Source organism: Salvelinus namaycush, chromosome 17 (assembly GCF_016432855.1).
Source record: "Salvelinus namaycush isolate Seneca chromosome 17, SaNama_1.0, whole genome shotgun sequence".
NCBI classification, from domain to species: domain Eukaryota; kingdom Metazoa; phylum Chordata; class Actinopteri; order Salmoniformes; family Salmonidae; genus Salvelinus; species Salvelinus namaycush.
The window spans coordinates 11,297,002-11,310,079 of NC_052323.1; the positions used below are offsets into that span (position 1 = coordinate 11,297,002).

Sequence of the window (13,078 nt, forward strand, 5' to 3'; positions counted from 1 at the left end):
AGAGCCATTGATTAAAGCCTTAATGTGGACAAAATGATGAAAAACTCAAGTTCACCTCAAAGTCCCCTTCGTTAAAGCCTGACAAGGGACAATCTCTTTATGGTAATGATTTTAAAAAGCCACCCTACTATTTTGTAAAAGGACTGCTCCAGTGAAGATTACCTTTGTCCTCTCTCTCTCTCTCTCTCTCTCTCTCTCTCTCTCTCTCTCTCTCTCTCTCTCTCTCTCTCTCTCTCTCTCTCTCTCTCTCTCTCTCTCTCTCTCTCTCTCTCTCTCTCTCTCTCTCTCTCTCTCTCTCTCTCTCACTCTCTCACTCCCCCCCCCCCCCCCCCTCTCATCTCAGGCTGTTTGTCATCTAAGGGGGAAGACAGGCTGTTCAGGAATTTATTCAGGCGATACAACCAGTTCATCAGACCAGTGGAGAATGTCTCTGACCCTGTCACCGTGGAGTTTGAGGTCTCCATATCCCAACTGGTCAAAGTGGTGAGACTCATTACTCATTATTGCATCATTACTGGAGCAAATAAGGATATCACTTTGCCTATTTATTTGACCTAATTACTTACAGGCTATGACTTCATGTACATATTTTTTAAATTTCTTGTCAGGATGAAGTCAATCAGATTATGGAGACCAATTTATGGCTGAGACATGTAAGTCAAGTTATCTGATCTAGGAAGTTTAGTCTATACCCCTTAGTACCCCAGTTAAAGCACTGTTAAATGTTTTGTTGCAGGTCTGGAATGACTACAAACTGAAATGGGTTCCCATCGAGTATGACGGACTTGAGTTCATTCGTGTGCCCTCCAATAAGATCTGGAGGCCGGACATCGTCCTCTACAACAAGTGAGCGCATTTTTGTCCCCCCCAGTTTTATAATTGGAATGTGATACAAAACGAGGCAACGGTGTGCTTTGGGACCATGCGGACGCCTCCAAGTGGTTGGGTAGGCTGGTTGGAGTGCTTATTTAACTGGATTAAAATAAATATTAATAATATTAATTATGCCCCCCCCACTTCTAAAATCAAAGTTGAGCCCATGTTATTATGTTCTCTTGTTGCTTTTTAGCCATCACTGATAAATGCTAGGCTAACCATCACCCATTGTCTCCTCTCCAGTTCTGTCTGTGTTTTTTTTAGCCATCACTGATAAATGCTACGCTAACCATCACCCATTGTCTCCTCTCCAGTTGTGGGGGTGTTTTTTTGCCATCACTGGTACATGCTATGCTAACCATCACCCATTTTCTCCTCTTCAGTTTTTTTTGTTGCCATCAGTGCTAAATGCTACGCTATCATATCTCCCCTCTCTTCAGTGCTGTGGGAGATTTCCTGGTTGAGGACAAGACCAAAGCTCTGCTGAAGTTTGACGGCACCATCACCTGGATCCCCCCCGCCATCTTTAAATCCTCCTGCCCCATGGACATCACCTACTTCCCCTTCGACTACCAGAACTGCTCCATGAAGTTTGGCTCCTGGACCTACGACAAGGCCAAGATTGACCTAGTGCTCATAGGGTCAAAGGTCAGTAATCCCACTGGTTAGTTAGTTTAATAACTCGTTTGCTAGCTAGTTAGCCACATTAAATTAATGGGTTATATTTGTTGGCTAATTCAATGTGGCTTTATGGTTTTCTTAGTCAATTTCAACCGTAATTACCTCCTGGTGTTTTTTATGACGTAATCTCAGTCGAAGCCCTCTTTATCTCCTTCTAGGATAGAACTCCTTTGGCTCTGCTTTATGGTTGACATACTATTATCTCCCTATAGGTGAACCTCAAGGACTTCTGGGAGAGTGGCGAGTGGGAGATTATCGACGCGCCGGGCTACAAACACGACATCAAGTACAACTGCTGTGAGGAGATCTACCCAGACATCACCTACTCTTTCTATATCAGACGCCTGCCTCTCTTCTACACCATCAACCTCATCATCCCCTGTCTCCTCATCTCCTTCCTCACCGTCCTCGTCTTCTACCTCCCCTCTGACTGTGGAGAGAAGGTGACCCTCTGTATCTCTGTCCTCCTGTCCCTCACTGTGTTCCTCCTGGTCATCACCGAGACCATCCCGTCTACGTCTCTGGTCATCCCCCTCATCGGGGAGTACCTCCTCTTCACCATGATCTTCGTCACTCTCTCCATCGTCATCACCGTGTTTGTGCTGAACGTCCACTACCGTACGCCTATGACCCACACCATGCCGGCCTGGGTCCGGTCTGTGTTCCTGGGGTTGCTGCCCAAGGTGCTGCTCATGAGGAGGCCTGTAGACGAGGGCTGCCCCTCCTCCTTGGGGAGTGGGAGAGGAGATGGAACAGGAGGTGGGAGTATTGGAGATGGGGGTGTAGGAGGAGGAGCGAGTGGAACGGGGAAGAAGAGGAAGAACAGTATTGGGGGAGGAATAGGGGGCGGGTGTGTGCAGGTGGACGGGGGTGCGGTCAGCGCCGAAACAGGGCAGGCGGGGGCGATGAACTGTGTGGAGTACGGCGAAGTGCAGAACAAGCCGAATTTCCCCTGTAAGGGGAAAGAGGTGCCCATCCCCACCATACCCCCGGTGGTGCCCCCTCTTGCCCCCTCTGATCCGGACCTATCCAAACTGCCCCGAGCGCTCAGCAGCCCGCCCAACGTCAACGCAGTGGTGGCCTTCTCCGTGGTGTCACCAGAGATCAAACAGGCCATCGAGAGTGTCAAGTACATCGCTGAGAACATGAGAACACGCAACAAGGCCAAAGAGGTAGGACGCTTTGGGTTATTACATTGTTTTACCGTGTGAAATTCTCTTCCTTGTGGTTATTACATCGTTAATACAGAGTTATCTGTGCTTGAGTTATTGGATATTACATTGTTATTACAGAGTTACCTGTTCTTTAAATTTGGTCAATTTTTATTTAACCTTTATTTAACTAGGCAAGCCAATTAAGAACAAATTCTTGTTTACAATGACGGCCTACCGCCTGTTCTTCACTGGTTGCCCTTTTCTTGTGGAAACAGGTCACAAATCTTGCTGCTGTGATGGCACACTGTGGCATTTCACCCAATAGATATGGGAGTTTATCAAAATTGGATTTGTTTTCAAATTCTTTGTGGGTCTGTATAATCTGAGCGAAATATGTGTCTCTAATATGGTCATACATTTTCTTAGTAAGGCCTGAGTTCAGTATTGAAATGATGCACACAGAGTAGCCATACAACCAATGGCATTACAGTGGACCACAGCAGGTTGCTTCAGGAAAAAGCACGCGCCTGGAACACACATGCATGTCAAGAAACATACACACCTGGCCTGACCCAATCCCAGTATACGCTATAGGGGCTCAAGGAATACTGGTCTTTTTCTCTCTCTCTGTCTCCCTCGGTCTGTCCCGTTCTCTTGCGGAATGCACATCGTGGTGAGTACAGCGTCGACATCTTTTAGCACGGTGGTCCTCGCAGCCTTTTCAGAAAGGTCAATGATGTGTTTTCACAATAAGTCGAAGGCAAAGAGAGAGGAGAGAGAGAGTGCATTTATTAATACCCTTTTGAACCTTCAACCCTTTCCTCAGATCACTTTCCTTCTTTGTCTTACGATATTTCCAATAGACTTCAATGACCTGTGTGCTTCCCTGTCTTCTGATGAGCTCCTTCTCTCCCTCTCTCCCTCTCTCCCTCTCCCTCTCTCTCTCTCTCTCTCTCTCTCTCTCTCTCTCTCTCTCTCTCTCTCTCTCTCTCTCTCTCTCTCTCTCTCTCTCTCTCTCTCTCTCTCTCTCTCTCTCTCTCTCTCTCTCTCTCTCTAGGTGGAAGATGACTGGAAGTACGTAGCCATGGTGATTGACAGGATCTTCCTGTGGGTGTTTGTGACTGTGTGTATCACTGGAACTCTGGGACTGTTTCTTCAGCCTCTCATCAGCTTCTTCACATGAACCACTACTCTTTTCTCCTTTATTGCCTTTCTGTCTCCGTTGTCCTCTCATTCTCACCAATTTTTCTTTTTTTACATTCTCTCCCTCTCGCTTCCGTTACTTATTGCCTATTCTACTGGCATCTACTGTCTTCCGGTCCCGAAAGCAGGCAAAACTATGAAAAAGACAGCAGTCCAATTTATAAAACAAACCTCATTGTAACCATGTACTGTGAGGCCCTATTGTTGGGACCACTGAATTGCTATCGCCATTACTACCCATTTATTATGCCAGTAGAGAAGTTGGTTCTCGTTCTAGACATGATGCCAAACGGATCTAGAATCTGTAGCTCTGTGCTGTATGTGGTCAGTGGTGGAGTGAAGGAGTAACTAGATGATGCCTCTCTCTTACTCAACATTTTATGATACTGTAGTCTACTGATCTGTTGATGATATAAATCTGTAATATCTTCAATCCTGTGCTATGCTTACGGCTAGGAGTATCTCCTTACCAGGAACAACTCTATAGGAAATCCTCCTGGCCCAGGTTATACTGTATATACAATATATATATATATATATATATATATTATGCATGATTTATGATGCTGATTTTGAATATGGTTTCTGTACAGACATGGTCGTGTGACTTTAACATCATTCTCATAAATATATCATGATAACATGTTTGCATCTCACACTGGGGTTGACACAACACTCAGTGTAAATGTAGCAACTGTAAAGAGATACTAATGTAAGCTGTAGAATAGCCCTTTACATTCGTACCAGTACACGGGTTGAACATGGCAGATTTGGGCACTGATAAGTGTCTAAATTGGAACGCGGTGGCTGTACAGTAACGTGCTCTAAATGAGGTCAGAACTCAGGCTCTGTGCTTCACAGCGCTGTATGGGGTTTGACTGACAGCCGTTCTGAACTTCAGCACCTCGTGCGACAAGGAGTTGCCGACATCCCGCCCGCTAATTGGGCAACTTTAGCACATTTTTTATTGTCTGAGGGAGGGAAATGCTGTAAATTAGCAGGACTCAAAGTATTTTGAAAGATGAGACGTTGACGTCATACAAGCTAGCCAAACACCCCGTGAGTCCAAATGTGCAATTCAAATTTCCTTATCATAAAAGTCATGTCATATACAGTGTCAATGTTTGTGATCACTATGTTTGATGTACAGTTACAAGGTGACATGGCGTCACACCCTGGGTTGTCCTGAACAGAAGGAGTCTGTGTTTGTCTGTTTGTCTGAACATTCTCCGCGGCACCCACACCTGAATGCAGTCAGGACTCCATTCTATGCACACCTCATGACTCCATTCTATGCACACCTCATGACTCCATTCTATGCTCACCTCATGACTCCATTCTATGCTCACCTCATGACTCCATTCTATGCTCACCTCATGACTCCATTCTATGCCCACCTCATGACTCCATTCTATGCTCACCTCATGACTCCATTCTATGCTCACCTCATGACTCCATTCTATGCCCACCTCATGACTCCATTCTATGCTCACCTCATGACTCCATTCTATGCTCACCTCATGACTCCATTCTATGCTCACCTCATGACTCCATTCTATGCCCACCTCATGACTCCATTCTATGCTCACCTCATGACTCCATTCTATGCTCACCTCATGACTCCATTCTATGCTCACCTCATGACTCCATTCTATGCTCACCTCATGACTCCATTCTATGCACACCTCATGACTCCATTCTATGCACACCGAATGATGATCTGTTTCTCTGAATTGCGTTGTGAAAGCCTAACACTGTAATATCATATTTTATAACTTAGCTAGTCGTGTTGGCAATAGAACAAACTTCCAAGTTATGCCCACCTGACCGAGATAGTGATTTATTATGGACCGTTTTTGGATTGCGTAAACAACAACGGTAATTGTGGGATGGCAGGGACCCAGGGTTGTGTTCCAAACAAAACTATACGTGTACTTGTTCTAGTTCCTCAAAGGCACATCTAGGAAAACTAAAAAAAGTACCTTACAGTTGAAGACTCTTCTTTGAGTCATAAAAGTGCATTGAAATGACTTAGGAACTGCACACTCTGTAGAGGTGTGGCCACTTGCAGACTCCAGTAAGTCCTCTCACTCAAACCCTTGTCATTGTTTTGTCTTATGTTTGCACCTACCCCACATTTCCTAGGAATATTCTTATCATGTTACTGAATGTATCAGAATTCACTATCAACAAATGCGGGGTCAAAAAGTACAGTAAATGTCAAATGCACATAAAATCAACAGTGTAATGTTTGGATTCAGTCTTGTGTCAGGCGAACGGTCGTGTCCTCACCTTTGGTCTACTAATTTCCCCATAAACTGTTCCCTTTCAATTGCTACCATGGTTATGCATATTATTTTCATATTTCTTCTGTAAGAAACATTTCAAATGTAGCCCTATCCATATAGTTGTACGAGTGTAAAGGGTTAAAACCTCTGAGTAAAATGATTTAAAAAGCCAAGCCCGTCTGGTTGCTTTCATTGACAAGGGACATTGCCTTCAGAAAGTATTCATACCCCTTCTTATTCCACATTTTGTTTAGATTTTATATTTGTTGTGTTACAGCTTAAATTTAAAATTGATTACATTTATTTTTCTCACCCATCTACACATAATACACCATAATGACGAAGTGAAAACATGTTTTTAGAAATGTTTGCACATTTATTGAAAATTAAATATAGACATATCTCATTTACATAAGTATTCACACCCCTGAGTCAATCATTAGTTGAAGTACATTCGGAAGGGATTACAGCTGTGCGTCTAACTGGGTAAGTCTGTAAGAGCTTTCCACACCTGGATTGTGTAACATTTGCCCATTATTATTTTCAAAATTCTTCAAGCTCTGTAAAATTGGTTGTTGATCATTGCTAGACAACCATTTTCAGGTCTTGCCATAGATTTTCAAGTAGATTTAAATCAAAACTGTAACTAGGCCACTCAGGAACATTTACTGTCTTCTTGGTAAGCAACTCCAGTGTATATTTGGCCTTGTGTTTTAGGTTATTGTCCTGCTGAAAGGTGAATTATTCTCCCAGTGTCTGGTGGAAAGCAGACTAAACCAGGTTTGCCTGTGCTTAGCTCCATTCTATTTATTTTTTATCCTGAAAACTCCATAGTCCTTAATGATTACAAGCATACCCATAACATGATGCATCCGCCACTATGCTTGAAAATGTGGAGAGTGGTACTCAGTAATGTGTTGTATTGGATTTGCCACAAACATAACACTTTATTCAGGACAAAAAGTGAATTGCTTTGCCACATTTTTTGCAGATTACTTTAGTGTCTTGTTGCAAACAGGATGTATGTTTTGGAATATTTTTTATTCTGTACAGGCTTCCTTCTTTTTAACTCTGTCAATTAGGTTAGTTTTGTGGAGTAACTACAATGTTGTTGATCCATCCTTAGTTTTCTTCTTTCACAGCCATTAAACTCTGTAATGTTTTAATTCACCATTCGTTTCATGGTGAAATCCCTGAGCTGTTTCCTTCCTCTCCGGCAACTGAGTTAGGAAGGACGCCTGTATCTTTGTAGTGACTGGGTGCATTGATACACCCTCCAAAGTGTAATTAATAACTTCACCATGATCAAAGGGATAATCAATGTATGCTTTTTGAATTTTTTACCCATCTGCCCTTCTTTGTGAGGCATTGGAAACGTCCCTGGTCTTTGTGGTTGAATCTGTGTTTGTAATTCACTGCTCGACTGCGGGACCTTACAGATAATTGTATGTATGGCGTACAGAGATGAGGAAGTCATTCAAATATCATGTTAAAAACTATTATTGCACACAGAGTGAGTCCATGACACTTATTATGTGCCTTGTTAAGCACATTTTTACTCCTGAACTTATTTAGGCTTTCCTATTCACTCAAAACATTTCAGCTTTTCATATTTCATTCATTTGTAACAATTTTGAAAAACATTCTTCTACTTTGACGTTATGGGGTATTGTGTGTAGGTCAGTGACCAAAAACTATACATTTAATCCATTTTAAATTCAGTCTGTAACACAATAAAATGTTGGAAAAGTAAAGGGATGTGAAAACTTTCTGAAGGCGCTGTAAATGGATTAACATGAGTGTTACAATATATATGACTGGGGATAAGTGGGAAATCACCCTCTGCTTTTTAGAAATCAAGTGGGCCTTTCATGTGTGTGGGTATTGCCAGCAGGCGCAGATGTGTGTATGTTATGTGAACGTTTGTGTATGTGTGTGTGTGTTTATGTGTGTTGTTGCCCATAGGCAGGATCTGCTCTGGGGACAAACAGGGTTAATGATGTGATGAAAGGGCTTATGCCATAATTATTATATTATATATCCTTCTTTGGGGAGGATGGGGGGAGAGAGGAAAAGTGAACTTATGGATGGAGGGTAGTTTAGTGGAGGGTAGTTTAGTGGAGGGTAGTTTAGTGGAGGGTAGTTTAATGGAGGATAGTTTAGTGGAGGGTAGTTTAGTGGAGGGTAGTTTAGTGGAGGGTAGTTTAATGGAGGGTAGTTTAATGGAGGGTAGTTTAATGGAGGGTAGTTTAGTGGAGGGTAGTTTAATGGAGGGTAGTTTAATGGAGGGTAGTTTAATGGAGGGTAGTTTAATGGAGGGTAGTTTAGTGGAGGGTAGTTTAGTGGAGGGTAGTTTAATGGAGGGTAGTTTAGTGGAGGGTAGTTTAATGGAGGGTAGTTTAGTGGAGGGTAGTTTAATGGAGGGTAGTTTAGTGGAGGGTAGTTTAGTGGAGGGTAGTTTAGTGGAGGGTAGTTTAGTGGAGGGTAGTTTAATGGAGGGTAGTTTAATGGAGGGTGGTTTAATGGAGGGTAGTTTAATGGAGGGTAGTTTAGTGGAGGGTAGTTTAATGGAGGGTAGTTTAATGGAGGGTAGTTTAGTGGAGGGTAGTTTAATGGAGGGTAGTTTAGTGGAGGGTAGTTTAATGGAGGGTAGTTTAGTGGAGGGTAGTTTAGTGGAGGGTAGTTTAATGGAGGGTAGTTTAATGGAGGGTAGTTTAATGGAGGGTAGTTTAGTGGAGGGTAGTTTAATGGAGGGTAGTTTAATGGAGGGTAGTTTAGTGGAGGGTAGTTTAATGGAGGGTAGTTTAGTGGAGGGTAGTTTAGTGGAGGGTAGTTTAATGGAGGGTAGTTTAATGGAGGGTAGTTTAATGGAGGGTAGTTTAGTGGAGGGTAGTTTAGTGGAGGGTAGTTTAATGGAGGGTAGTTTAATGGAGGGTAGTTTAGTGGAGGGTAGTTTAGTGGAGGGTAGTTTAATGGAGGGTAGTTTAATGGAGGGTAGTTTAATGGAGGGTAGTTTAATGGAGGGTAGTTTAATGGAGGATAGTTTAATGGAGGGTAGTTTAGTGGAGGGTGGTTTAGTGGAGGGTAGTTTAATGGAGGGTAGTTTAATGGAGGGTAGTTTAATGGAGGGTAGTTTAGTGGAGGGTAGTTTAGTGGAGGGTAGTTTAATGGAGGGTAGTTTAATGGAGGGTAGTTTAATGGAGGGTAGTTTAGTGGAGGGTAGTTTAGTGGAGGGTAGTTTAGTGGAGGGTAGTTTAGTGGAGGGTAGTTTAATGGAGGGTAGTTTAGTGGAGGGTAGTTTAATGGAGGATAGTTTTGTGGAGGGTAGTTTAATGGAGGGTAGTTTAATGGAGGGTAGTTTAGTGGAGGGTAGTTTAGTGGAGGGTAGTTTAGTGGAGGGTAGTTTAATGGAGGGTAGTTTCGTGGAGGGTAGTTTAATGGAGGGTAGTTTTGTGGAGGGTGGTTTAATGGAGGGTAGTTTAATGGAGGGTAGTTTAATGGAGGGTAGTTTAATGGAGGGTAGTTTAGTGGGGGGTAGTTTAGTGGAGGGTAGTTTAGTGGAGGGTAGTTTAGTGGAGGGTAGTTTAATGGAGGATAGTTTAATGGAGGGTAGTTTAGTGGAGGGTGGTTTAGTGGAGGGTAGTTTAATGGAGGGTAGTTTAATGGAGGGTAGTTTAGTGGAGGGTAGTTTAATGGAGGGTAGTTTAATGGAGGGTAGTTTAGTGGAGGGTAGTTTAGTGGAGGGTGGTTTAGTGGAGGGTGGTTTAGTGGAGGGTAGTTTAATGGAGGGTAGTTTAGTGGAGGGTAGTTTAGTGGAGGGTAGTTTAGTGGAGGGTAGTTTAGTGGAGGGTAGTTTAGTGGAGGGTGGTTTAGTGGAGGGTGGTTTAGTGGAGGGTAGTTTAGTGGAGGATAGTTTAATGGAAGATAGTTTTGTGGAGGGTAGAAAATAAAGGGAGCAACTCAGAGGAGGCAGGGAAGACGACGTTGGAGGGAGAGAGTATTCCTGAGCTCATAGCCCTCATTTTCATAAACTATCTCGTGGGCCGTTGTAAAACCTATTCATGGTCCAGGGTATGCACACCCCTTTTATAGATGTGGATCTAGTGGAGGATAGGGGATAGTATCACAGTTCAGGATAACAGGATTTTGGCGGCAGGTAGCCTAGTGGTTAGAGTGTTGGACTAGTAACCGAAAGGTTGCTAGATCGAATCCCCGAGCTGACAAGGTAAAACTCTGTCGTTCTACCCCTGAACAAGGCAGTTAACTCACTGTTCCTAGGCCATTATTGAAAATAAGAATTTGTTCTTAACTGACTTGCCTAGTTAAATAAAGGTAAAAAATAAAAAATAAGACCCAGATGCAGACAGGTCAAATCACAGATGTTTATTGACAAAATAAGGGGCAGACAAACGACAGGTCAAGGGCAGGCAGAGGTCAGTAATCCAGGGCAAAGTCAGTACGGTACAGAACTGCAGGCAGGCTCAGGGTCAGGACAGGCAGATGCTAGTAATCCAGGGCAGAGTCACAAAGGTACAGTGCGGCAGGCAGGCTCAGAGTCAGGGCTGGCAGAATGGTCAAAACCGTAAGAACTAGAAAACAGAGAACAGGCGCACGGAAAAACATGCTGGTAGGCTTGACGAGACAAAACGAACTGGCAACAGACATACAGAAAACACCGGTATAAATGCACAGGGGATGATGGAGGGGGGTGGAGACAAGCACAAGACAGGTGAAACAGATCAGGGTGTGACAAATAGAGGGATAGAGGGAGAGGAGACAGTGAAGGCTAGATGACATGGGGAGTTATATAGGAATTACCAGGGGGCTTGTTAATAATGTCATGCTGGCTTTAATGAGTCATCTCTGTGTCCCTGTCTGAGAGACTCTGGGCCGAGCAGCCACTGGAGTTACATCAATATGACCCCTGGTAGTGCTTCAATGTCACTCACGCGTGCACACGCACACACACACACACACACACACACACGTGCACACGCACACACACACACACACACACACACACGTGCACTCACACGCAAAAAGCATGGCGAAGCATTTTCTCTAAACCCATTTTCTTCTTCTTTGATATGTATCCCTCGCTCCCTATCTCTCCGAGGTCAAAGGTGAAGTTGAAGGATGCTGTCAGCAGCATCGGCCTCTCTGCGACTGACAGTCTAGAGTAAATGCTGAGTCTCTAACACAATCATCTTCTTCTACAGCACATCTCTAAGCTAGACTAGAGCCCGAGTCTGGTTTTGGGTCTGACCACACTGTGGTTGGTTCATAACAACCTTTCTGTGTGAGTAATTTCATCCCTGTCGGACCCTGGAGCTCTGCATACATGGCTAATCTATTTGATTATGTAATGGTGAAGTCATGATGTCATTAATATGGAGATGCTGCCTGTCTGCCTGTCGGTCTGCCTGTCTGCCTGCCCTCATCCACCCATACCAAACACTATCTTGGCAGAGTGCCATAGGCTGTCCATAATGTGGCCTAAAGATCCGCCAGAGAGAGACGGATGAAAGAGAAGGATGAGAGTGAGAGAGAGAGAGAGAGAGAGGGAAAGAGAGAGAGAGGCAGAGTGAGAGGAGGAGGGATGTTTTAGTAGAGCTACTTCTCTATCTACTTCTCATAACCCTGTCACCACCTCCCTCCCTCCCTCCCTGCTTTCATCTTCATCCCTCTTTTCCTCTCCTCCCCTCATCTCTTTGACCTTAAATGATCATGATCCACACCAGACTAGCCATCTAATACCTAATTGGACCAGATTATGTGGCCAAGCTCAAAGCATATAGTCAGCCCCCAAAGCTAAGACATCGACACTTTCGTGCATCTTTGAGAGGAGCAGAGATCTTCTGTAAGGAGAATCCCTGATGTATTTTCACATCGTGGCTTGCAGGAGTTGCTCAGTCCGTAAGTGGTGGGGTAATGCATTATTAAGACTGGCGCAGGATGAATATTTTACATGATTTCCTTCATGGTCACAGTGTGACGGCACTCATCCAGCTCCTGCATAGCATTCCAGACTCAACGCAAAGTGTGTGTGTGTGTTTGCATTGTCTGAGTGTTTGTTTGTGTGCATGTGTGTAAGGCAGTAGGATAGTCTCTCATGCTCTGTCTGTCATTTTGTCATCAAACTTTTAGAAACTCGCAGTTTCACATCATTCTTTTAGACAGAAAGCTTCCTGTGCCCTTCTCCTCCTTATGTCTCTATTTCCTACTCTTCATCTCTTCTTCTTTGCATCCCCCTCCTCTTTCCATTTCTCCTCCTCCTACTTCGCTCACTCTTTCCTCTTCTATCTCTCCAGATCAGTACCAATTTTCTAACTCCCGTGGAAAATGCATTGCAAAGCTCCACAACCAGGCTGCTCTCATCTATCCTCTCCTTCTCCCTTCCAGCTCCTTCTCCCCTCCCCTCCATCTCCTTCTCCCCTCCCCTCCCCTCCCCTCCATCTCCTTCTCCCTCTCTCTTCCATCTCCTTTTCTCCTCCCCTCCATCTCCTTCTCCCCTCCCCTCCATCTCCTTCTCCCCTCCCCTCCATCTCTTTCTCATCTCCCCTCCATCTCTTTCTCATCTCCCCTCCATCTCCATCTCCTTCTCCCTCTCCCCTCCATCTCCTTCTCCCCTCCCCTCCCCTCCATCTCCTTCTCCTCTCCCCTCCATCTCCTTCTCCCCCTCCCCTCCCCTCCCCTCCCCTCCCCTCCCCTCCCCTCCATCTCCTTCTCCTTCTCTCTTCCATCTCCTTTTCCCCTCCATCTCCATCTCCTTCTCCCTCTCCCCTCCATCTCCTTCTCCCCTCCCCTCCATCTCCTTCTCCTTCTCCCCACCCCTCCATCTCCTCTCTCCCCACCCCTCCATCTCCTCTCTCCCCA

The 13,078-nt window shown here is 44.5% G+C and overlaps 1 protein-coding gene across 1 annotated transcript; it reads left to right on the forward strand.

Moving 5' to 3' along the window:
- Nucleotides 1-333: 333 nt before the first annotated feature.
- Nucleotides 334-3,894, forward strand: LOC120062011 (neuronal acetylcholine receptor subunit alpha-3-like). Its single transcript, XM_039011810.1, has 6 exons — nt 334-483; nt 609-653; nt 737-846; nt 1,317-1,524; nt 1,770-2,729; nt 3,769-3,894. Exons 2-6 carry the CDS (start codon nt 627-629, stop codon nt 3,892-3,894), a joined length of 1,431 nt encoding a protein of 476 aa, XP_038867738.1. The 5' UTR covers nt 334-483; nt 609-626.
- Nucleotides 3,895-13,078: the final 9,184 nt, after the last annotated feature.